Source organism: Aptenodytes patagonicus, chromosome 2, assembly GCF_965638725.1.
Source record: "Aptenodytes patagonicus chromosome 2, bAptPat1.pri.cur, whole genome shotgun sequence".
Classification (NCBI taxonomy): domain Eukaryota; kingdom Metazoa; phylum Chordata; class Aves; order Sphenisciformes; family Spheniscidae; genus Aptenodytes; species Aptenodytes patagonicus.
Genome location: NC_134950.1, coordinates 29,486,959 through 29,510,648, shown reverse-complemented (window position 1 = coordinate 29,510,648; position 23,690 = coordinate 29,486,959). Strand labels below are relative to the sequence as shown.

General features: G+C 36.9%; 1 protein-coding gene across 1 annotated transcript in view; it reads right to left on the bottom strand.

Moving 5' to 3' along the window:
* Positions 1–1,903: 1,903 nt before the first annotated feature.
* The window catches only part of MMP16 (matrix metallopeptidase 16), a 182,817-nt gene continuing 161,030 nt past the window's right edge, over positions 1,904–23,690 (bottom strand). Inside the window, exons 7-10 of the mRNA XM_076329455.1 lie at positions 23,127–23,265; positions 12,136–12,286; positions 7,499–7,614; positions 1,904–2,937 (exon numbers count right to left, since the gene is read on the bottom strand). Coding sequence (XP_076185570.1) covers positions 2,603–2,937; positions 7,499–7,614; positions 12,136–12,286; positions 23,127–23,265 — 741 coding nt within the window. The 3' untranslated portion in view covers positions 1,904–2,602. The remainder of the gene's footprint in view (positions 2,938–7,498; positions 7,615–12,135; positions 12,287–23,126; positions 23,266–23,690) is intronic.

Genomic DNA, 23,690 nt, shown 5'->3' with positions numbered 1-23,690 from the left:
GCCATCTGCATTGCATATTTGTTGTAAAACTAGATCTTTTTCTAATCTTCATTTTTGTTAGCCATACATATGTATATCTGTTTATGCTCTAAGAAATAAGTTTGCAATGCTTTATAGCATGCCACATATGTTCATAAAATAAGTCCTCAAATCAATATAAAATCATGTAATTGGACAAAAAGGCATACTATTTTTCATGCTATGCTCAATATAAATATAAATTCAAGGCAGTCAAGCTATCCATTACCAAAATAATAATAACCATAATATATATGTATATATACCTACACTCTCTAAAAAGTGATCCAGTTATGTGGATTAAGAAACCAGTAAGAAATTGGTTGAATGTAGTATAAAAGTCTCATTTTATGTAAAAGCCAATACTGGCCATTTCAAGTATTTTAATACTTTCCTATAACCTTTTCATTAATAACTAGCTATCTGTAGAAATTATAATTTTATACTGAAAATTGTATTCAAGTTAAATAAAAATTAACTTCTACTGTAGTTCATTTTTAGAGTGTGCATGTATACATAACAAAATACCCTTCTACAGATCTATCATAAATATTTTAGTTTATGTCAGTTCTTTTCTATGAAAACACTTCAACGTTTTTTTCTCGAATTTTGGATAATGTATATCAGGTCTTTTAAGAAATAAAACTCATCTTAGTTCATTCGCAACACCAGATTCCCTTCAGTTTGTGCCAGTTTGCAAGTTAAAGGTCAAAGATCAAAGACATAGGACAGTACACTTTAAGGAAATTCAGACAGTGAAGCTGTTCACAGAAGACAATGTTTAACTTGGTAATGACAGTCAACAGGTCAATAATCAAGTTCAAGGCAAGCTGTTCATTGTTGCAAAAGCTACTCCCCTCAAATCCTGGCTTTCATAAAAAACCAGGTGTCTGACTTTTGGGGTGCATCATTCTGACCATCTTTAATAAGTTCACAGCCCAGTGACTGTAAAGCCTATCACTGCAAGAAGCAGCTCCTAAAATCAATAAAGAGGTCTGTCAGTTGCTGACTTTTCTCTAGGAAAAAAATATTGATACAAACCTGCTCTGCAGGTCACATGAAAATGACAATACTGCTGTTAGCACAAATTACACAGAATGACAAAATGCTTTGATGGTCCCTTGGCTCTGTCAGTGATATCATGTTCGGCTGAAGGCCAGAAATTTGACTAACCCTTTGAGAACTGTGGTGAACATGCAAAGGGGTAACACACTGGAGGATACTCATGCAATATCAGAGTCATCATCCTAGCTTTCCTTTGAAACTGTAACTCTACCTCTGCAGAGGCAAATTGAATCATCATGCAACATAGTTCAAAAGATAAATTCAAGATGCTTAAGATAAAAGGCTAAGCTATAAAACTGTCGCCAGTTCAGAAAAATTCTTGGTAAGTGGTAGAAGTTATTAAAATAGGTTTGGTTCCTTTAACCAGAAAGTAGCTGGTAAATATATTTTGTATTCTATTTATGTTACAAATGCTTTTCTATCAATAATGCAAATAATTAAAAACACTCACTTGCAGTCACAGGAAATCTGTTTTGAAAAAATTGATTTTCTTTTAAAACCTGTATTACCTAAACACAATCTTATAATGTAATGACAACCAAGATTAACATCCACCAGACTCTGAAAACAGATGCAATAGTTCTCAAAGGGTTACACCACCAATGTAATACCAGCGTCAAGTTTCTCTATAGCATGACTGTTGCTTTAGTTCATTGAAATCCACTTCAGAGACACACTGCTTTTTACCATGCTTTGGAATGAGTGCTCCTGACAGACCTATGAAAGGCCTGGGGCAGTTGGCTTGGTACAGCTTGGGAAAGATTATGCAGGAAAACCAACCAAAAATCAAACAAACCAATAAAAAGGTTCTGCTTGAATATAGGAATGAATATAAATGAGTTTAAAACATTAAGGACGTAGCCCAGAGCAGCTGTAAAAAACACAAAATGAATGTATTATTAAGGCTGTTACTATATTGCAGATATTTTGGCCCCTTGTTTGTTGGAAAATGGCTGTCCGAACAGTCTGAAGTCCTGCATGTCATCCGAGTCTCCCACCTGACAAAACTGGAAGTAGGAGTATAGGACTTTATCCATAGCAGACAGAAAGCAATCCTCTTTGGAGACAAAGCTGTTTTGGGTCTTCTCACTTTCCTGAAAGTTCTGTTGTGGGTTGTTGTGTTTTTCTAAAAAAATTTACTTTCAGCAAAAAATTTTTCAAAGGGGAACAGGCCTTAAGGGAAAAATGTAGAAACACTGGAGATTTTTTTTTTTCCTCTTCATTAGTTAATCCTGATAGTTTATAGGGCATTGAGCGTGCAGAGGAAAGGCCTAGAATTGAATGACAAAGAAAGACAAAGGACTGAAGAAACAGCAGATACTGTGTATCATGGAAGCTTCCCAGCTGAGCGAATCGCCACTCATGCGCAGGACAGGCAAGCCCCTGGGTTTTAAAGATCAGCTTTGTTTCAGACTGACAGATGCCCGCTCCTAGCTAGGAAACTGCATAACAGCTCTTGTGTTGAATCTCAAGTTACCACAAACTCCTGTGAGGGAAAGAAAAAAAACAAAACCCTACATCACACCCACTCTTGCATAGAGCGTTTGCAGTACAGTATGTGGCGGGGTGTTCCTTTCCTTTTGAACTGGAACACAGTGTAAACCAAGACAAGGAGGCACAAGGCCAGGATGCAGGGAATGACGATGGCTATGGCTTTCACAGTGCTGGCTGTGTTGTCCAGTTTGATGACAATGTCAACGTCATCTTGGGGGCTGTGTCGGTCTTTATCTCGATCTGTTGGTCCATCACAACCCATAAAATCCTTGAGGATGGATCTGGGATAGCCGGGTTCCACCCTGAGCATCTGGTTATTGAATTTCCAGTACTCTTTTCCTTTGTAGAAATATGTGAAGCCTGAGGAAGAAAATTGCAATTATTCATGGTCATATTGGATGAAATCATGTCATCAACACACCATGACCGAAACTACTGGTATCAAATTATTTTGTAATTAAAAAATTAAAAAGGTGTAAGGAATAGACTTCAGTTATAGTCTTTCAAATCTTCTTTACAAATTTTGTTTCTTTACTGTCTCTAGAAAACCTAACATTGGGGTGTTGGGTTTTTTCAATTCAATAAACAGGGATTTTATTTTCTTCCATTACTACAAAAAAATAAAGGAATTCCAGAGAATATGATCTTTGACAGACCAGGGTCCAGCTGATTTGTTCATTCACTGAAAACCCAACCAGAGTTAGAATCCTCAGGGCCAGGACTTCAAAGCATCACAACCTCTTCAAGATGGAAAGTCTACTGAAACAAATTGCAATGCTATGCTAGCTAGAAATGAGAACTGACCCTCTTCAGTGTCACATAGCCTACTGCTATACTTCAGAAGAAGAAAACTGGATGAAACAACAGCAGCTTTGCCAAGAGAAAGCAGGTGTAACCAGATTTAAGTTTTCTGTAAAGAGCTGGTATTTGACCGTTCAGGTGCAATCCAATGTTATTACTAAACATGCCTAAATGGAAAAAAAAACCACTTGACTCCTTGCTAAAAATCCACTTTATTATCCCAGCTGAAAAATGGCATTGATCTGGCAAGAAACAAACCTTCAGGATGGGTGAACTTCCTCCTACTGTTTATGAACTGAATGCAAACGGCTGGATTTTTCCTTATCTTCACTTTATAGACCTCAGCTTATTTCCTGCAGTACTAAAGGCCACTAAGAATACTAAGACATATTGGGCACTATTTGCCATTTTAACAATGCTTCCTGAAAAGATCAGTAACTGGTTATCTGGAGATAATGTTAGTAATCACCTATTCAAACAGCAGTTAGTTTCTTTCAATTCTGAAAAAAAAATTACTTGATAGTATATTTTTCAGCTCAAACTGTATAAAAATCTTCATCACCTACTGCCACTTTTCAGAATATTTAGAATATTTGAACATTCTTCTACATGAGATATTTATGTAATTTTAATGGCCTTTCTAGCCACTGAAAAGGTACTGTTTCCCTTTCCTTAATCCCTTGCAGTTTTATTATCTGAGAATGTGTTAGTGTATCTATAGAAAGGCATAATACTGGTTAAAAAGAAAAAAGAAAAGAAAAGTACTGAGCTATATTAAAACAGTAGTTAGGAGGCTTGTTCACAAAATACCTTCTATTCTGATTGCAACAAAACAAAAAGGAGCATTCTAATTTTTTTTAATACGATGAAGTTTTAAAATTTTAGCATATATAAAGTTCCTTAAAGCAATCTGTAGTTTAAAAGAAAAATACTGTCAAATGCAAAATTTCAGTATTTTGAGCCACAGGTTACCCTATCTTTTCATTTCATATAACAATGTGGATGTAAGAAAGCACTGTACATACTGGCCCTGGATAAATATTACAAGTGTGGAAATTTGACACATTATCACTATCAATATTCTAATACATATACGGAGACCATATGCAGATATGACATCTCTAAATCTGTATTCTTACATACATACAGAATACATATATGTATACATCAAGGGTACATATAAGTCAGAATACTGACACTAGTTAGTATTAATTGCTATTATACATTGAAATATCAAATTAAAACTGTTAAAATCAAAGCAGCAAAGGAATCGCCAGCCCCTGTAGGTCCAGTAAAAATTCTTGTATCAGAGCATATTTTCCACTGGAAAACTCTGATGGTAGTTTAAACTTTTCTGTCATTTTGCTGAGGCAGGAACCAGGATAACAGTAACAGCTGAAGGGTGGAAGTTACCAGCAGAGAAGAGTAGTTCTAAGAGACTGAGTAGTTTTACGGCTTCTCATGGCCTTCACACAACCGTTGAATGCGATTTCATCTAATCTGCTTGACTTGTTGAGCCTGCTTTGGGAGCTGCTCCTTACAATTTTCTAGGTGCTAGTCGCTGAGAGTAGTGAGCGCAATGCCTGACCCAATCATCATGGAAGGGATCAGCAGTCACTAATGTGTCAAATAGAAACTCAAATTAGGAGTGGTAGTAAGTACAAGGCAAAAAAAGCTCAATGGGCTAATAAAGTAGACTACCTTTTCACTTTCTTCTCTCTAAAAATTGCCCCACCATCCACTTTAGCAGAACTTATAGTTGGGAGTTGAGATTTTCTATGCTGCTCTCAATCCAGAAAGAAAGATTTCTCCAATCTGGAGAACTTTGTGTGATCTCAGATTCCATGGAACAACAGAAAGAAAATTTCTTCTTCACCTCCTCCTAAGAGTTTCTACCACAGCATTAGAAACCAAATCACAATATGGGAAGTGGCAGGGAGAGTTTCAAAGGTGTTACCTGTACTTTACCAAGCTTCTAGGACACTGAGTCAGGATGCTGACTAGAGTAGGAAGTCATTTTTTCTCATCTTTCCCAAGCCTCTTACTGCAAGATTACCCAGAATTTTTGTGGACAGTGACAAAATCCTTTTATGTTCAGACTTATTGCAGGTGTTCATTTGCATGGTTTACACAACAGAAAGACAAGGGAAAGAAAAAAGTATTCTTTAAAACAAATTGGATTAACTGGAAGACATGCTCAGATGTTCTCTTACAAAGCTATGCAGTAAAACTTCCTTGTCAACTCTGCTTCTGCCCAAAGAAAGGAAAACAGTTTCAGGCAAAATGTAATCAACTTCTTTCCAACTAAGCTGTGGTACTTCTTATTTGCATCTGCTTTTGTTTCTTTCTCTCCTCATGTAAACAACAGTGGACTTTTGAACTATTTCTTAAGACGTCTATTTTCTTGATTTCAGGGAAAATATCTTAGTGGTCTTCTTGGGAACTTTATGGTGTCATTTTCAGTCCCTCTTTCTGCCCTGGGGCCCTTTTAGGCTTTCTGAGAAGCCCAAGAATGTCCTCTTTCCCTTCCCCTCCTCCATGATCTCATGTCATGTTTTACCGCCCTTCTCATTCAAAGAGTCAGACAGACTATCAAAGCCACTGGGGTAGAAGTGGCTTTAGAGTAACCAAGAGTCTTTCCTGCCTTAGGAATGAGTGCTCTGCCTATGCAGTACTTTCAAACCCACTGGTCTGAGTGTTACAGTAAGATAATTTTCATTTGTAATGAGACACACATGTACCTGAGCTCAGTACAGAAAACTTATTATGCGGAATGTAATCAAGGTAAGAAAAAACAACCAAACCCATACATACATACGTATATATTTATATGTTAAATTCCTTTTGGATGCAAATCTTTAAAAATATGCTTAAAAAGTAATGAAGGGAAGAAAACAGAGGTTATATTCATTATGTTTCTCTGTGCATACATAATGTTTGTGCCCATTTCCACGTAAATGTATATTTACACACTTAGTTATTGAGTATGATGTATGCAGAATATCATCTTGACTGACCTACTTTCCAGTTAAAAACAAAACAAAACAAATAAAAACAACACAGAAAAATCCAGTCTAGCCAAAAGGCCAGAATCCAGAAAGGGTTTCTGCTTCTGGATAAAACAGAGACAAAGCAAGGAAACAATTAAACATATTTCTGAAATAAACCCCAAACATTTCCATGGTAAATTACTTAATCAAGTTGGAGGTTGAAATCAGAGACTGAAATGGTTTATACAAGGAAATAAATCTTTTTATCTGCTTATTAAAAGGAAATTAAAATAATATGGTAGTATATCCCTGTGCTGTCTGTGAGGCAAACAGAATAAACTCAGAATCTACTAATAAATAAATCATAAATGCCATACAACAATTCTCCAACAATGATAAGTGATGACAAATGCATATTTTTATTCCTGTCAAAGGGATCTAAACTCTGTGCAACTGAGGGCACTCTTGGCAGCCTGCTAGCAGCCCCTAGGTAGGACTGAATTCTCATAAGAGGAAGGAGATTTTGGCTGCTTTCATTCATTTGGAGGTGTGGCCAGCTGAGATTCTAGGTCCCTGTATGTGATGATGCATCTTGATACAGGTAATAGCACTTCATACAGAAGTGCACAGCATCCTTGTGATCTGCATTTCTGCATCATGGGCTTATGACATCTCTGATTTACACAGTTTCCTAGGGATATTTCTGCTTAGATAATGATTTTGCTTCTTTTTTCTAATTGTTCAGAATGAAGATAATACCTTCTAAGCTGTTTAAACAGCCAACACCTTGACAATTCAAATAGAGATATACTGTGTTTAGGAAGCTTGTTTTAAGAGGTACTATAATTCAGCAGAGAACAAAAATAATTAAGTGAATTAAAAAACAAGAAAAGAAAGAATGGAAATTAAGGTTTATGATACTAAATTTGAAAGATTTTTCTCCATTGTGTTAAATGGTACATGCAAACAAACAGCCATTTTCACAACAGCAAGTCCTATAGCAGGAAATATTCTGTTCATAAACCAAAAATTCCTTCACGACCTAACCTGAATAGTCAATCACCCCTCTACTACTCTATCTTACATAAACAGTGTTAGTAAATCATTAAAACAGGAATGTGTTTGCATACCATTTTCTTTGTGGACAAAGGCTCCCTGAGGAGATTCTGGGATACCTTTCCAAATTGTGATTGGTTTGGGGTAACCAGGGTCCATGGATCTCATTTCTTCACTGTACCTCCAGTACCTGAATTTTTTTTAAAGGACAAAAAAAAAAAAAAAAGAAAGAGCATTTATAAGATAACAGATAAGTAACTACATATTTTTCTTCTTCTAACATTTGCTACATTCATTAGCCACAAATGGGAATACTTGACTTCTTTTCTTTGAACATACTACAAGATTAAAAAGAAATCTATTTGCTGAACTGGACAACTGTTTCATGTAAGCGGAAAGAAGATAAAAGATTTTTGCACTTTGACAACTAAATCAGCATGCATCTCACTTATGATTGCAGTGATTCTGATGCCTAGGACTTCTGCACAGTGACAGAGAGAGATGCAACACATGCAAAAAAGATACATTAATGTTTTATATAACATTTTAATTATGAAAATGACAGTGGATTCAGATTAAAATACTCCCAGCAAACTTATATGTATGCATTACAGTAACTTTTCATTTTTTATCATTAAATAGAGACAGTGTAATATAAAATTCAACCTGCTTCTGTGCCTTTTTGCCAGCCAGCCCTTCTCCAATTTAAAAAGCTTCAGTTTGCAAATTCTAGGCAACCTGAACATGTAAGAAGTATTTACACTTGTAATTTTATTTACACTTACAGATAATGTTGATAATTTCTTTGTGCTTATGCAGCTGGCTAAATTGTTATGCATATCTTATTATAAACTGGTTCTAAGAATTAATATACTGTATCTCTAGTATCTCTGTGTATCCTGATATAATATTTGGGTGGGTCATTTCATATTTTGATTGTCTCCACTAATTTAGAGCATACCAATTTAAAGCATAGTTTTCTTGGAGTTTTTTTTTTCCAAAATCAGTTTTATTCATGTGAAAAGTTACATTAAAAGGCAGCCACTCACCATTTCAGGACATCAAGAGCCTGAGAATGTATCACTTTCATTGATAATCTGGTCACTGCTAAAAACTTGACCCTTTTTCTAATTTGAATTCATTTGACTTCAGCTTTTAAAAATCCTTGTTATGATCGTTCCTGATATATTAAAGAGTCCTTAAGTGGATGATATTTTGTCCCTGTGAAGGTACTTGGACACTCTAATCAATTCACATCTTAATCTTTTTTAAAAACAAAATGGTCTAAACTACTCTGTATTTCTCCCTGTGGGACATTTCTCTGGCTTTAAACTTTCAATGAAATTAAAAGGTAGCAGATTTCAAGTGGGTTAAGAGTTGGCAAGTTATATTAAAAAACATTTGTATTTATTTTTTCTTTCTTATGCATAAATTATTTTTATAGCCTGATTTCTTAATCTAGTCACATATGCATCAGTAACCAGCCAACAGAGCAATGCTCTTTATTTTGAAATGTAACATCTTTCAGAGTTTACATGGAGAAAGAAACAATATGTAGAAGTGGTAAACAAAGCTCTGACATCAATACTATTGCAACCAGTTCTTGCTCATCTTTTGACTCTGTGCTTCTTCATCCTTAGTTTGCATTTTCTCTTTTCACATTTGCCTGTTGTCTCTTTCTCTCTGTTTCTTTATTCTCACTCTTTGCTGAGTTTAACATTCTATTTTCTAATCTCCATTTTTATCTGCATTTCTTCTTTATCAACTGTCTTACCTTTTCCTCTATCCCTATTTCCCAGAACCCTATTTCCTTCCTGCATACTTCCACTCATTTTCCTTTTTTCTATTCCAACCTTTTCACCTTTTTGAGCTCCTTTTACTAACCTCTGTGTTTTTCCACTAGGCTGCATGATGGAAACAGACAGTCCTAAAGGACTTTCAAAAATATACATTGTCATTAAAAAACAAGTCTTTGCGGACACACCCAGTGCACACTCAAAAGTCCTAAACCTGTTGTTTTTTCGACATTGATGAGAAATCCTATGAGGGAAGGACTGATCATGATACTATCTCAGCAATCTGTGCTGGAATAATGAGCATGTCTACAGGATAAGGAAAAGCCTAGTCTTGATTCTCCTTGGCATGCCAAATGTTCACAAGCAGACTCCCCAGTGATGATTTGAATGATTTAAGCTTTACAAATGATATAAATTATGTTACTGTATCTCAAAGACTGATAAAGTAACAAAGGGAAATAAAAGAAAGTGCACTTCATGGCTTTAGAAAAAGGGAATTTGGAAAATATTTGCTAAAACGTGTTCTTTCCTGTATCTAATCCTATGTACTTAATGATATTCTGAACTATTGGATGACTAAGCTTTATGAAGAAAAAAATATTCATTTATACTCTTTTAAAGTACAAGAAACAGTCACACCAGACAGGGGCATAAACAAGAAGTGCAGCGAACCTGTTATCATCCTGTCCTACACTACTCAATTCTTGTAGGAGAGGAATGAGACAGGGCAAAATGTTTTCTGTAGTCATCTTTTGTCCCCTCTTTAGCTTTCATACAATTATTTGGAAGAACTATCTTTAGTGTTTAAATGGATCATTTTAAATATAAATAATAATGATCCATACATAAGCTGCTTTAGACATATGAGTATTACAATACCATTTACTATTTGGTCTTTTAAATCTTCTTACTGGTTTGTTGTTTTGTTTTGTTTTTCATTTTGAGGCCAATATTTGGTACTTTGTATGCTATTGCTCTAACTTTTTCATGTATATCACTGTTCTGGGACATTTAACTCTGTCTAGGTTCTGCCCTGGAGCTCCTTAACTACAGATTACTGTCAAAACAAAATAAGTATACAGGTCCTTGAGTTACATAAGGAAGAACATACTTTGTTATTTTGATGCTGGCATAACTTTTCGGTTCCCTTTCATTCCTACCTCCTGCCACCAAGAAGCTACATTTATGTTATACCTTCTTCAGGAAAAGATCCACCCCTGTAGTAGACATACATACTACTAAAACCAACAGGAGAATTCAACTCTAACTTTACATTATGAAAAAATTGTGATATAAAAAATACACATTTTGAAGCTTAGTGGTGTATGGGTTTATTCCCACTGGTGGTCAATATCCTGTAATAGCTCAATTATCTCTGCAAGGCTCATGTTGTTCGATCTTCTTCTAACATACTGTATTGCATTTATATCCTGCTGAGTTTCATTGTGCTTGTTAGCTCTAAGTAGCAACTTCTCCATCAACAGATGTTTTCTCTGATAGGTCTTTTTGTCTTCTGTTATTACCACTAGTGTTTTAGGAAAGTCTTGACTATATGTAACTGCCTGTGCCTGGAAATATAAAAGGACACTGCTGAATAAAGCCTAAAGGAAGTACAGGTCACATAAGATACCTTCTGTACATACTTTCCCAGGAGTGTGGAGGTGGAAAATTATTACCTGAAAATGAACTTACATTAAGTTAGATTAAAAAAATCTGCTCAACTATGGGAAGCAAATTATTTAGGTGGCTTGCTTCTTCACTGTGGAAATTGATTGCTTGAAATGATACCTAGTTTTCAAACACCACAAAAATTTTACTTAGTTATCTACTTTCCTCATCATGAGTGTTGGAGAATTTTTTTTTTTTAAAAGCTTTAACAATAAAATTGCTTGTGGCAATCTGTAGTGCAATATTACAGTACTGCTAAAAACGATCAACTGTAGTGTGCTAGACTTATTCTATGATGTGCACTAATTTCTTATGTGGTCCATGAATGCTATTAGTGTCTCAGAATCTTAAGTACCACACAGTAACAAAAGCAGTCATCATACTTTTAATAATACTAATATAAACATTACAATTATCAATAAAGAATAATTTGTCTCTGAGCACTCAGAATTTGCACAGTGATACATCAATCAACAAACATAGTAACATCCTGAAAACCTGTAACATCCATCATTCAGATAACTTGCAGAATTTCAAAAATTAATGAGTTCTCCTGACACCTCTATAAAGCAGACAAATATTTTTTCCCTTATTTTTACAGATAGGGAAATGAAGACACAGAGACACTAAGTGACTACTGCAAGTCTCTTTCAGGACTGGAAAATAATTCAGATTTTACAATTTTTTTCTGTTATTTATTAATCATAAAAATAAGTGTCTATTCTGAAGGGAACTGTAAGATTTATTTAAAAATAATTCCTAGGGAACTGCTCAAATTGTTCTCTAGCTTCCTGGTTTAGCTGTCATTTCCCTTTCTTACCTCATTTTTAAATAGTAGAAGAGAAGTCATTTTCACTGACCTTAAAAAGCTTTGGATCATGCCTTGCCTGTTTATGTGCTAGGGTTTAGAAACGTGGATAAAAAGGAGCAGGTAAGAGTGTACATAACCACATTACTTTGAATATTTAAGTTTAAATTTGCCATAACTGTGACTTTCCTGTTGACTTCTAAAACATAACTTTTCCACTGGATATACATATACTTATTTCAGTATATTCACACAAATATAATTTAGGTTATAAGACATGTGAAAACAGTATGGCCCTCTATGCAGGAGGGGTTAATTTCATCCACAGAAAATTAACTGTTTAAGTGGCTTGACGACTTCTTTTGAGAAATAGAGGAAAAGATTAACATGCTTAGCTGATATCCACCAAACAGCTTCCTTGCAGAATTCCTGTACCAACCTATCTCCTTTGAAGAAGTAGGTTTTCCCAACATCTTCCCACCAAATTGCTGAATCAATGCCATGGGAAGGAATTCCGCTTCCAAGTGTTATCAAATCATGAGGATAACCTGGCTGGAGAGTGGTGTCCTTGAAAACCCAGAACTTGTTACCTGTACAAAAGCGTATATATAAACATACATATATGTGTGTTAATCATCAGTACTCTCAGTATTAATACACTCCTAAGAAATAAGAAAGACTCCCAAAGGGCTATAGTGGTTCTGCCAAACACAATGAAATTAAAATTTTCTACCACGGCAGATAATGCAAAATTAAATATGCCTTACAGATACCTTGCATTTATAAAGCACCTTTCATTCAATAAGCCCATGGAATATTTTGATACCAACTATATAGAGATCAAACCCAAAAAGAAAATGAAGTCATCTCAAGATGCTCTGTGGTTGATAATGTAATATGCTCACAGCAATACTACACAACAGATTTACGTTTCATGAGGAAAGAAGAGTGAATTTTACGACAAAATGAAGTAAGAAAACATATAAATAAATAAATAAATAAAATTCCTATCCTCATTGACACCATATACTTTTATAACTTTGTACTCTGCTTCTCTTCAAGAAGTTAAATTAATTATGAAGTTAAATTACTTATGAAGGATGTACAGACTATTTCTGAAATGACCATAGAATTATATATTTTTTTTTAATCATATTTTGTTTAGTGTGGCCTAAAGACAGCAAACTGAGGTTCTGATGTTCCACAGGTGAAAACCTTGTGTTTCTGAAATTAATGGGGGGTTGCCTTTAGTACCAGTGGCAGTAAGATTTAACCTTTGGTTGTGGGTGACAAATCATTCAAGACCACCCAGTTGACTTATTACATGCTGATAATACAAGGTAGTTGTACGACTCTAGCTGGTGTTAGCACAGTGTCTACACAAACCTCAGGTTACCTAAACCATCTTAAATATGAATAATAGCCTAGTGCCTCCTGCACAGCAATGCTCAGTGGTTGAACCCCTACTGTTGCAGTCACTAGCTAAATATATTGTTTATATAGAGGTATACATGTCTACAGAAGCAGCAATTGCACCAGTATTTTGTAGTACAGTCCCCCCACACCTGTTTTTGGAGAGGATGCTTCCTGTGCTCTTTCTTGTTACTGGATAGCTAACCTCATGTATTGGGTTTGCATGGCAAGGTTTTGGTAGCAGGGAGGCTACAGGGGGGCTTCTGTGAGAAGCTGCTAGAAGCTTCCCCCATATCCGATATAGCCAATGCCAGCCGGCTCCAAGATGGACCCACCGTTGGCCAAGGCCGAGCCAATCAGCAATGGTGGTAGCGCCTCTGGGATAAAATATTTAAGAAGGCAGAGGGGGGAAACCTAGGCAATTGCAGCCAGAGAGAACAGTGAGAATATGTGAGAAAAACAACTCTGCAGACACCAAGATCAGTGAAGAAGGAGGGGGAGGAGGTGCTCCAGACACTGGAGCAGAGAGTCCCCTGCAGCCCATGATGAAGACCATGGTGAGGCAGGCTGTCCCCCTGCAGCCCATGGAGGTTAACAGTGGAGCAGATATCCACCTGCAGCCCATGGAGGACCCCACACTGGAGCAGGTGGATGCACCCAAAGGAGGCTGTGACCCCGTGGGAAGCCCATGCTGGAGCAGGCTCCTGGCAGGACCTGTGGACCTGTGGAGAGAGAGGAGCCCACACTGGAGCAGGTTTGCTGGCAGGACTTGTGACCCTGTGGGGGATCCACAGTGGAGCAGTCTGTTCCTGAAGGACTGCACTCTGTGGAAGGGACCCACGCTGGAGCAGTTTGTGAAGAACTGTAGCTCACGGGAAGGACTCACATTGGAGAAGTTCGTGGAGGACTGTCTCCCGTGGGAGGGACCCCACGCTGGAGTAGGGGAAGAGTGTGACGAGTCTTCCCCCTGAGGGGGAAGGAGCAGCAGAGACAACATGTGATGAACTGACTGCAACCCCCATTCCCCATCCCCCTGCGCTGCTGCGGGGGAGGAGGTAGAGAATTTGGGAGTAAAGCTAAGCCCGGGAAGAGGGGAGGGGTGGGAGGAAGGTGTTTTTAAGATTTGGTTTTATTTCTCATTATCCTACTCTGATTTGATTGGTAATAAATTAAACTAATTTCCCCAAGGTGAGTCTGTTTTGCCTGTGATGGCAATTAGTGAATGATCTCTCCCTGTCCTTATCTCGACCCGCAAGCCTCTCATTATTTTTTCTCTCCCCTGTCCAGCTGAGGAGGGGAGTGATAGAGCAGCTTTGGTGGGCACATGGTGTCCAGCCAGGGTCAACCCACCACAATTCACCAGCCCACAACTCCAGTTTCCCAGCTTCAGTTTGCTCTAGCTTCCTAGCCAAGCTCTTCTTCCTTACTGAACACTTCCAGGATTATCTCACCTGGTTCATCATCTCATATCAAGCCTTTAGTCTAACACTTTCCCCAATAATTGTGTTGTCCTCCAGACTCTTTACTAGGGTCTTCTCAACATACTGTTCCTCCTGTCCTATTCTTGTAACTATCTTCTCCTTTTTACATTTTTGCTTTCTTCTAATTCTTCTTTAAAATACACTTCTCACCTATGTCTTTTCAGTAGAGACTTCTCTTTCAAACACAGCCAGCTTTGGCTGAAAAAAGGGAATAAAGAACCTCATATGCCCCCTAGAAATAGGGAAAAGGGAGCATAATTTGTATTTTAGTACTTATCTGAAGAGCTTGTTTTGAGGCCTGTCTTCTCTTTGCATTATGTCATCTAAGCCACAGGGACACTCTTTCTGAGCTAGACTATAGGCTCCATGGTGTAGGAAGCATATGTTTATTTTCTCTTCAAAGCACTATCTTCATCTGTGTTTCCAAAAAGCATTCCTATTTTTAGTAATAATAACACTGAAGGAGAAGATACTCTCTGACATCATGTAGACCCTTCTCAGTTACATCACAGAAAGTTTTAGAGAAGATCCATGATCATATATAATGGATTGGCTTACTGGATACTTCACTTTGGTCTATCCATTGTTATTTATGATGATGATATAATCTTGTTCAATATCTTTATCAATGATCTGGATGAGGGGATTGAGTGCACCCTCAGTAAGTTTGCAGACAACACCAAATTGGGCGGGAGTGTTGATCTGCTCGAGGGTAGGAAGGCTCTGCAGAGCGACCTGGACAGGCTGGATCGATGGGCCCAGGCCAACTGTATGAGGTTCAAGAAGGCCAAGTGCCGGGTCCTGCACTTGGGCCACAACAACCCCATGCAGCGCTACAGGCTTGGGGAAGAGTGGCTGGAAAGCTGCCTGGTGGAAAAGGACCTGGGGGTGCTGGTTGGCAGCTGGCTGAACATGAGTCAGCAGTGTGCCCAGGTGGCCAAGAAGGCCAATGGCATCCTGGCCTGTATCAGAACTAGTGTGGCCAGCAGGAGTAGGGAAGTGATCGTGCCCCTGTACTCGGCACTGGTGAGGCCGCACCTCGAATACTGTGTTCAGTTTTGGGCCCCTCACTACAAGAAGGACATTGAGGTGTTAGAGCGTGTCCAGAGAAGGGCAACGAGGCTGGTGAGGGGTCTGGAGAACAAGTCTTATGAGGAGCGGCTGAGGGAACTGGGGTTGTTTAGCCTGGAGAAGAGGAGGCTGAGGGGAGACCTCATCGCTCTCTACAACTACCTGAGAGGAGGTTGTAGCGAGGTGGGTGTTGGTCTCTTCTCCCAGCTAGCGATAGGACGAGAGGAAATGGCCTCAAGTTGCGCCAGGGCAGGTTTAGATTGGACATGAGGAAAAATTTCTTTACTGAAAGAGTGGTTAAACATTGGACCAGGCTGCCCAGGGAAGTGGTGGAGTCCCCATCCCTGGAGGTATTTCAAAGACGTTTAGATGCGGCACTTAGGGACATGGTTTAGTGGGCATGGTGGTGTTGGGTTGACGGTTGGACTCGATGATCTTAGAGGTCTTTTCCAACCTTAATGATTCTATGATTCTATGATTCTATGATTCTATGATTCCATGATATTTAAAATATAAGGGGAAAAGTTTGAAAATATATTTTGTTCAAACACATTTGGAAAGAGATCCTAAGAGATAAAACCATGGCCGTTCGTATTAGCCATTGTACTTACCTGTAAGGCTAGGCAGGCTGTTACACAGACTTAGGAGGTTAAGGCACTGTGCTGTATAAATATTTCATGAGTAAATGTAATATTACCCCAAAGATCTAGGATCAGGTGTATGCCAGAGTCACCAAGATGGAAAATCTGGAGAGCTGTTTTGCAGGTCGTTTTATATTTTAGCTATCCCTCAGTAGTATTAAATGTTTGTTTAAAGTGAGGTGTTTTTAATCTCCCTGTTTGTATTGTAGTGATTTAAAGCATGGTTTCATTTTATCAGTTTTAATTAGGAGAGGGGATATAGTTTCAGTCCCTCCCATGCTGGGTTTCCAGAGTAAATTTTTTATGAACTTCTTTACAGCTGCTTGTCACCCACTTCCAAGCACAGACAGTACAGTTTGCTCAACAGGTCTATCTTCTCCCCCCTGCCAGTTGAAGGAAGAAAGGGTTCAAAGAATGAGTATGTACAGAGCCATTGGGATTAAGGTCTGTGCTAACCTGTCATTTACCTTTACTGAGATTCCATACAAAATGCACTTAGAGGGTTTGATCATGACAGAGGTGAGCATCTTCACTCATTTACTGTCCCTTCTCCCATGTGGTTTATCCTTTTGCCAATTCACATGACTGGACACAGAAGGCTTCAGATGGTAATGGCAGTTTCAAAGGCAACGATAAGAGAAGTCGTGTTTTGGACCTTACCAGTTGGTGCTTATGGTGTGAACAACAGATGGCATCCACTGAATGATACTGATCCAGCTCATTTCTGTTTCAGAGCATCATTCAAAATGACAGCTGTTGCACAGCATTGAGAGGCATATGCTGTGATGTATGTAATGCCATTACCTTTCTCCGTGCCTCACAAGGAATAAAAGTAACAGCAATTGTTAGGAATAGGTCATTATCAGCCATATTCAATGAGTCAAATTTAGCTATTAGCTATTTATCTAACAAGATCAGGTCATACCAAAATGAACAAGGGTTGAGCACACGCCATTATAAATGACAGCACCACTGAGCCAGGTATTTGCTGCATATTCAGATATACTGAAGTAGAAGGAAAGTGTAGATGTGGGAACACAAGACTTAAGAAACTAAATTCTTCTTCACATAATTTCTTATGAAGAAGCAAATTCTTTCTGGGTAAATAGAGAAAAGGTAAATTTAACTGTATTTTATGGAGACAGTAGGGCATTGAGAGCTCTAACATATGTGGGCAAGACTTCTATTGATTCTAACTAGAGGGAATTGTATTTAACATTTGCTTTGGAAGACATGTTTAGTCTGCTACAACTGTGTTGATTGTTAATGGGAAGGACTGTATATAAGAAATCCAAATGTTCCATCTGGCTGACAGTTTTCACTTTGGGTTTTTTTTGTTTGTTTGTTTCAGGGTTTTTTAGGTAGTTTGTTGTTGGTTTTGTTGTTTTGTTTGTTTGTTTTCTGTTTAGCTTCTGTCCCTCAGCTGGAAGAAAGTGGGTGGCTGTTGATCAGAGGATTTCCAAAACGTCAGAAAAAATGAGAAGCTTTCACACTTAGAACCAAATATTAGGAGGAATTAAAGCTGAAAATCAGTGCAAATGATGCCTGACTATGATAAGAATTAGCTCCTTTTATTTCTAATTTATATTTATGTATTCTAAAATGTATTAAAAACAAACGCTTAAGTCAGTATGCTTTCATTTAGCTCATATTCCACTGCCACTAGTAAATAGTCAATACACTTCATTAATTGTGATTATAATGGAAATAAAGAATATATGACAAAACTAGAATAGTTATACTTTGATCCTTCTTATAGATAACTAATGTTTGTTCAGAGTCCTAACCTATGCCCTTGGCAGAAATCACCACTGTGTTTATTTTACAAAGTTGTTTTTTAAGGTCTGGCTGGTGGGTTTATTATTCTCACAGAGAATAAAGCACCACGTTTCATGAAGTCTGGCCAACCTTCATAATGTTTCATCTCTCTGGTTTTATTCCCTAATGTAAGACCTAATATAATAACAAGCAGAATGGTAAGGTCACAAGCTGAGAATGAAACAAGTGATAAAAAAGTCACAACGTCTTATTTTTTGCAATAATGCTTTGTTAAATATCATCACTGTAGGGAAACAATTGAGAAGGATGAACTGTGACTGCAATTATTTGAAGTCTCTCAACATCTATCTTTGACATTCTAACAAAATCACTGGAAATAAAGGGTATCTGTATTGCTATGCTTCACTTAAAATATTGAATATTTAACTCCAGATATTCTTCAGACTATTTGACTACCTACTGACTGCTGCAAACAATTATGCAGTTTTTAGCAACCGTAGTTCTTCCTTTGTAGAATCAAAATGCTCAATAGTTGTGCTCCCGGGTTGTCAGCAACCAAGGGTTTTTTTTCATGTTATATGCAATTATGATATGTGTGTAGCGCAAGACCTGTGTGGGATATAGCATATAATTACTGTAAGTGTTACAGTGATGAGACAAATTCTCAAAATTTTTAGGAATTATATTCAGTTGAAACCAGTTAAAATTTTAATATCTAATTCTGAAGGTTTTTTTCTCCAGTCATCCTTGCTCTTAATTTTGGTCTTTCAAGCCAGGACCAAGCGTCTTCTTGCTAGTATCCCCAAATTACTATTCATGCTTCCTTTTTTTCTCATTCTCTGTTTCCCATATTAAGTTTCTGTCATTTCTCTGCTCCATTATCTGACACTATAGTAAATCTATTTTTCAAAATAAAACTGTCGAGCAGTGGGATAAGTGCAATTGAAAGTTATGATGGTGGCACTGATAGTATGAGTTTTACAGCAGCCTTTCTATTGCTACATTTGGTTTACATAACATTCAACAGTGCAGATGGCTTGAAAATTTCTTTTTAGCACCATATAAATTCCCACAGGTACACAGAATAAATTTTACTACTCACATGTCCTCATCAAAAAAAAAAAAAAAAAAGAAAAAAGTATCATTCTGGTGCCATCTTCTTATTATCATTCAGCATGGACACCAGAAGTGAATAATAACAAGAATGTAAACATCTGCTTTTTATAAGCAACCATCCACCAGTTTGCTATGTACTTTATGAGCATTAAGAGGCACAAGGAGGCAGGCCAAGTATCTTAAGCCACCTGAAATGAGCAAGCATCACTTTGCACTGCAAGCATGCTACTGATTTTTTACAATTGTTTTTCCTTGTGTAAATAAATATTAATGAAAAAAAAGAAAAAAAAAGGAAATAAAAGTTAAAATGGTAAAATTAAAAAAAAAAACAACAAAACCAATGAAATTTCAAAACCAAAGAAGACACTTGATCTTGAACTTGATTCACCTTGATTTTCTATAGACATCTAACACATTATGAATTATCTCACAGGCTCCTCAAGTATTCTCAGGAGAGTAATGTCAAATAGGTATAAATATACTGATAGATTTTATTAGCACAAGTTAATAACTACATTTCTCATAGCAAAAACATAAGCTATAAAGACGTATCAAAGGTTCATAAATAAATGTTCTATCCTGAGCTACCATCTTATATCATTTGCATATGGCTCATATTTTACAACATAGCTCCCATTTTTAAAAAATGTTAGTTTTTAAATACTTTTATACCTTTATTAATCTATATTTCTATTACTGTAAAGAAGTCTACTAATATCATGAATCCAACTGTAAACACAAAGGGAGGAAAAATCTAATGCTAATAAAAAAAAAATAATAAAGTTCTAAACCTGTTTTATAATTTAAATCAACTGTTTCAAATTTGATGTTTGCTGTCCTGAAAAGTGAGGATTGAAACAAATCAAATAGATCATAGATTACTGAAAATAAATGAGATTTGTGGATTTCTAAAGAGATAAACAGAATGTTTCAATCCAGGATGGTTCGCAACGCAAGGTCTATCCTGAGTGCATCTTAAAAATGTCACTGGCCTAACAGAATATTGTTTACCCTGAACTTATGACAGTGTAGGCATGTAAGGAGAAGCAAGATGGCAATTACTCACTAGCAATCACAGATGAGTAAATTGGCTTACTCCTTTCTTCACCTTCCTCAGAGAGTAGAGCTATTGCTCCATAAGTATGAAAACAGGAGTGAAATACCAGTGAGTCACAGGAGGCCCTGTTTCACTAGTAAAAAAGCCTCCAAAGTGAGTGAAAGAGAGCAATGGAGATGGAAGGTGTGCCTGGAACTTTCCTTTGAGCATCTGCAGAAGCAGCAGTGGCTGTTCTAAAGGAGGATATTTACACCCTGACCTGTTTCTCCAGCACACACCAGAGATTCAAGACTCTATACCTTACAGGACATTGGATGTTACTGATACCTTGAGAAGAAGTTTTGGAGACTTTATTTAAAAATCTGCAAGTAAATGCTGTCTTCACTCAACCACCACACTTTTCTGCTGTGAAGAACTGACGAGTCTTAAAATGAAGTGATCTGGAAAATGTTTTCTGAGAGGAGCCCATTGTGACATTATTCCAGTCCGAGCTCTGTGATGGCACTCACTCCATCTTTTCTATTTTTTCTCTGAATAATGGACATAAATGTTGGCTTAGAGATGTGCTTTGTGAACACATCTGTATGCCAGACTTGAGTTTTAAAGCTCCTTCTAGAACTTACTTGGTTTGACCAGTTTTAGATTGGTAAAGCACACTACCTGGATAACATGTTTTACTTGCTCATCATCTTAGCAACAATCAACCTGTCTATTTCTAGCATCTTTGGGAAGAAGACATATACTCTCTTCCCAGGAAGAAATTATGTGAGGGAATGGAAGAAACAAGACAATGATTGTTACCTACAGTCTATTTATATAGACTTCTGCAATCATGTTCCACAAAGCAGCTGAGATTCTTGGTTAATAGGAATTTTCAAGGGCACACGTACAAAAGACTCAGCTGAACCTAGTGATTCTGTGGCAGTGGAAAAACATGAATTACACTGATAGACAAACACCATCAGCTAGATATTGGAAATCATGAAGAGGAAGTGGCAGAGAAGCAAAAATTCAGAAAAATTGCACAAGGAAATATAAGGACTTTTGCCCTTGGCAAACAATGGGACAATATAAGTGTCACTGGAAAAATAATGGAAGGGACTTTGAAAAGAAAGCAGGTGGAAAAATACCTGCAACAGAAAAGCCAAATATCATATGATATCAGCTAGAAAGCATAAAACTATCTGGTCTGAAATCAGAGGGCATAAGCTGGGGATGATGAGGAACGGGAAGAACACAATATTCTGACTTCTAAGAGCACAATCCTGCTGCTTCTGCTTACTTTAATTAATCCTGTTATTTAATTTCCCAGGTAGAAAATAGAGAAGTTCCTCTCCTCCTGTTTTTTCTTATCTGTAACCTACAGACTACTGAATCAACCCATTCCTCTAAGACCTAACAGGAGTCAGTCAGCATTGGGTGAAGAGTTAAATAATGATAAAACATTTTTTGCGGTCACTGGGAAGGAAATAAAGCATGTATAAGACTAAGCTTGATCATTTCTGTCTGATGCTCAGGTAATGGATCCCAGCATTATCAAGGTAGAGGTCCGGAATGCACAGGGTAGTTCCTTTGCTCTATGTAGCTGTGATGAGCAAAGGAATATCTACAGAATAATATTTGTATCCTCCCATGTCCCATGGACCCAAAAATCAAGCAGAGGGATGGAGATTTGGAGATACTTTGATCATGATTCCTGATCTTATCAACTTCCCAGAGTTTATGACATGAAGTTTATTTTATGGCAACAGAAGTAAAAGCATATGCTGTATTGAAGTAATGTAAATAGAAAATGTACTATAGGGAATGTAATTTTCTTTACGATTCACACAAAAAATACAATTTCCCTATTAGCAAAACATAAACTTCATCTTCATTGTACTGTTATGCAGTGTTTCTGCATGTTATTAAACCTTTTCCATTTAACATTCCCAAGATGATGTTTCCATAGTGAATGAAATATTATTTCTATCTCCCTGTTAATGATTCCACTTGTAAAAATGAATTCATTTTTGATATACCAACTTAAAAAAAAGTTTCTACTTTCTTGTAATGAGTTAACAAGTGAATCACTCACAACACTAAATAGCTGAATAATTTTTCACATATCTGTTCAGTTTCTTCTTTCTTCTCCCAAATTATTATTTTATAAAACATACTTTACATGGTTTTCACTCTTTGTTGCTAAATGGGTATTTATTTAACATATAGAATAACATTCTCATTAAATCTAAATTAGATGCATGTTCAAGAACTTTAATTTTGAAGAATGACTGATGCCTGGAGTGAAACTTTGAAAAGAATGATTAGCAACGATTCAATCCATACAACATATATTCTGGAGTTTATGCTTCTTTAAAAATACTAAATACACATCTATGAAAAAGATATTTATTTTCCCCACCAATTCCCAACATCATAGTTTTCAGATGAAATAAGTACAGGGCAGTACAGTGACATATATGTAGCACAGATGCCATTTAAATATATGCAAATTTCATTTGTAAAAAGGAAGAAGAGCAAAGAGAACCACAAAAAAAAAAAAAAAAAAAAGGAGCTGTGTTCATTCTTGCTTCCTAATCCACATTTTTCAAAAAGGATTTCATAGTAGATCATTGCATTGCTATGTCTGTTATTTATACTTCCAAATTTTTACTGAATATTTAAGAGTAAATGATCTGATACTCTGAAGAGTAATCATAAATTAAAGCTGTAGTTGCCAAAATGAGAAAACGTAACTCACATACTTTTCATTTATCTACCAATTTGCAACATGATTTACAAATCATTAGTAAAAATAAGCAAGATATGTTCAAAGAAATCATCACAGCTGAAAGTGTTACACAAAATCTTACTTTTCTTCTTTCCTTACCTTTAAAGAAGACAAAATTCCCCTCACTGTTTTCATAAACTGCATCAATGCTGGGAGGCAGTCCCCTCCAGAAGTAGGTAATCTGCATGGGGTATCCATCCATCACCCTGTTGTTTCTGACTCGCCAAAACCACTGATCCTGGAAACCAAATATACGTCTCTTACTATGCTTTGAGGCATTTATATGTGTTCAGTTGCTGTCTTGAAAATACTGAACAGCCTATCCTAGCATTTTTAGAGCATGACCTTTTGCTGTTTGCATAACCATGTTTGTGTTTGCATTCGTGTCACATCCACACATTACAAATGTGTCAGAACTAGTTGTTCCCTGAGGTGGGAATAAGCTACCCATGTGAACTGTGTGTTTGGTGTAGATAGCCTTCAGCAGAACATACAGCATGCTGTATGAGATGAGATGATGTGACTTTCTCAACATCAATCCTATCAGGGGCCAACTTAAAATTTGTGGAGTGACTACAAGTACTTTTAGACCGAACCATATGCATATGTGTAAGCCCAATATAATGGGACTACAGACAGGCTTTGAAGATCAACTGTTTCTGC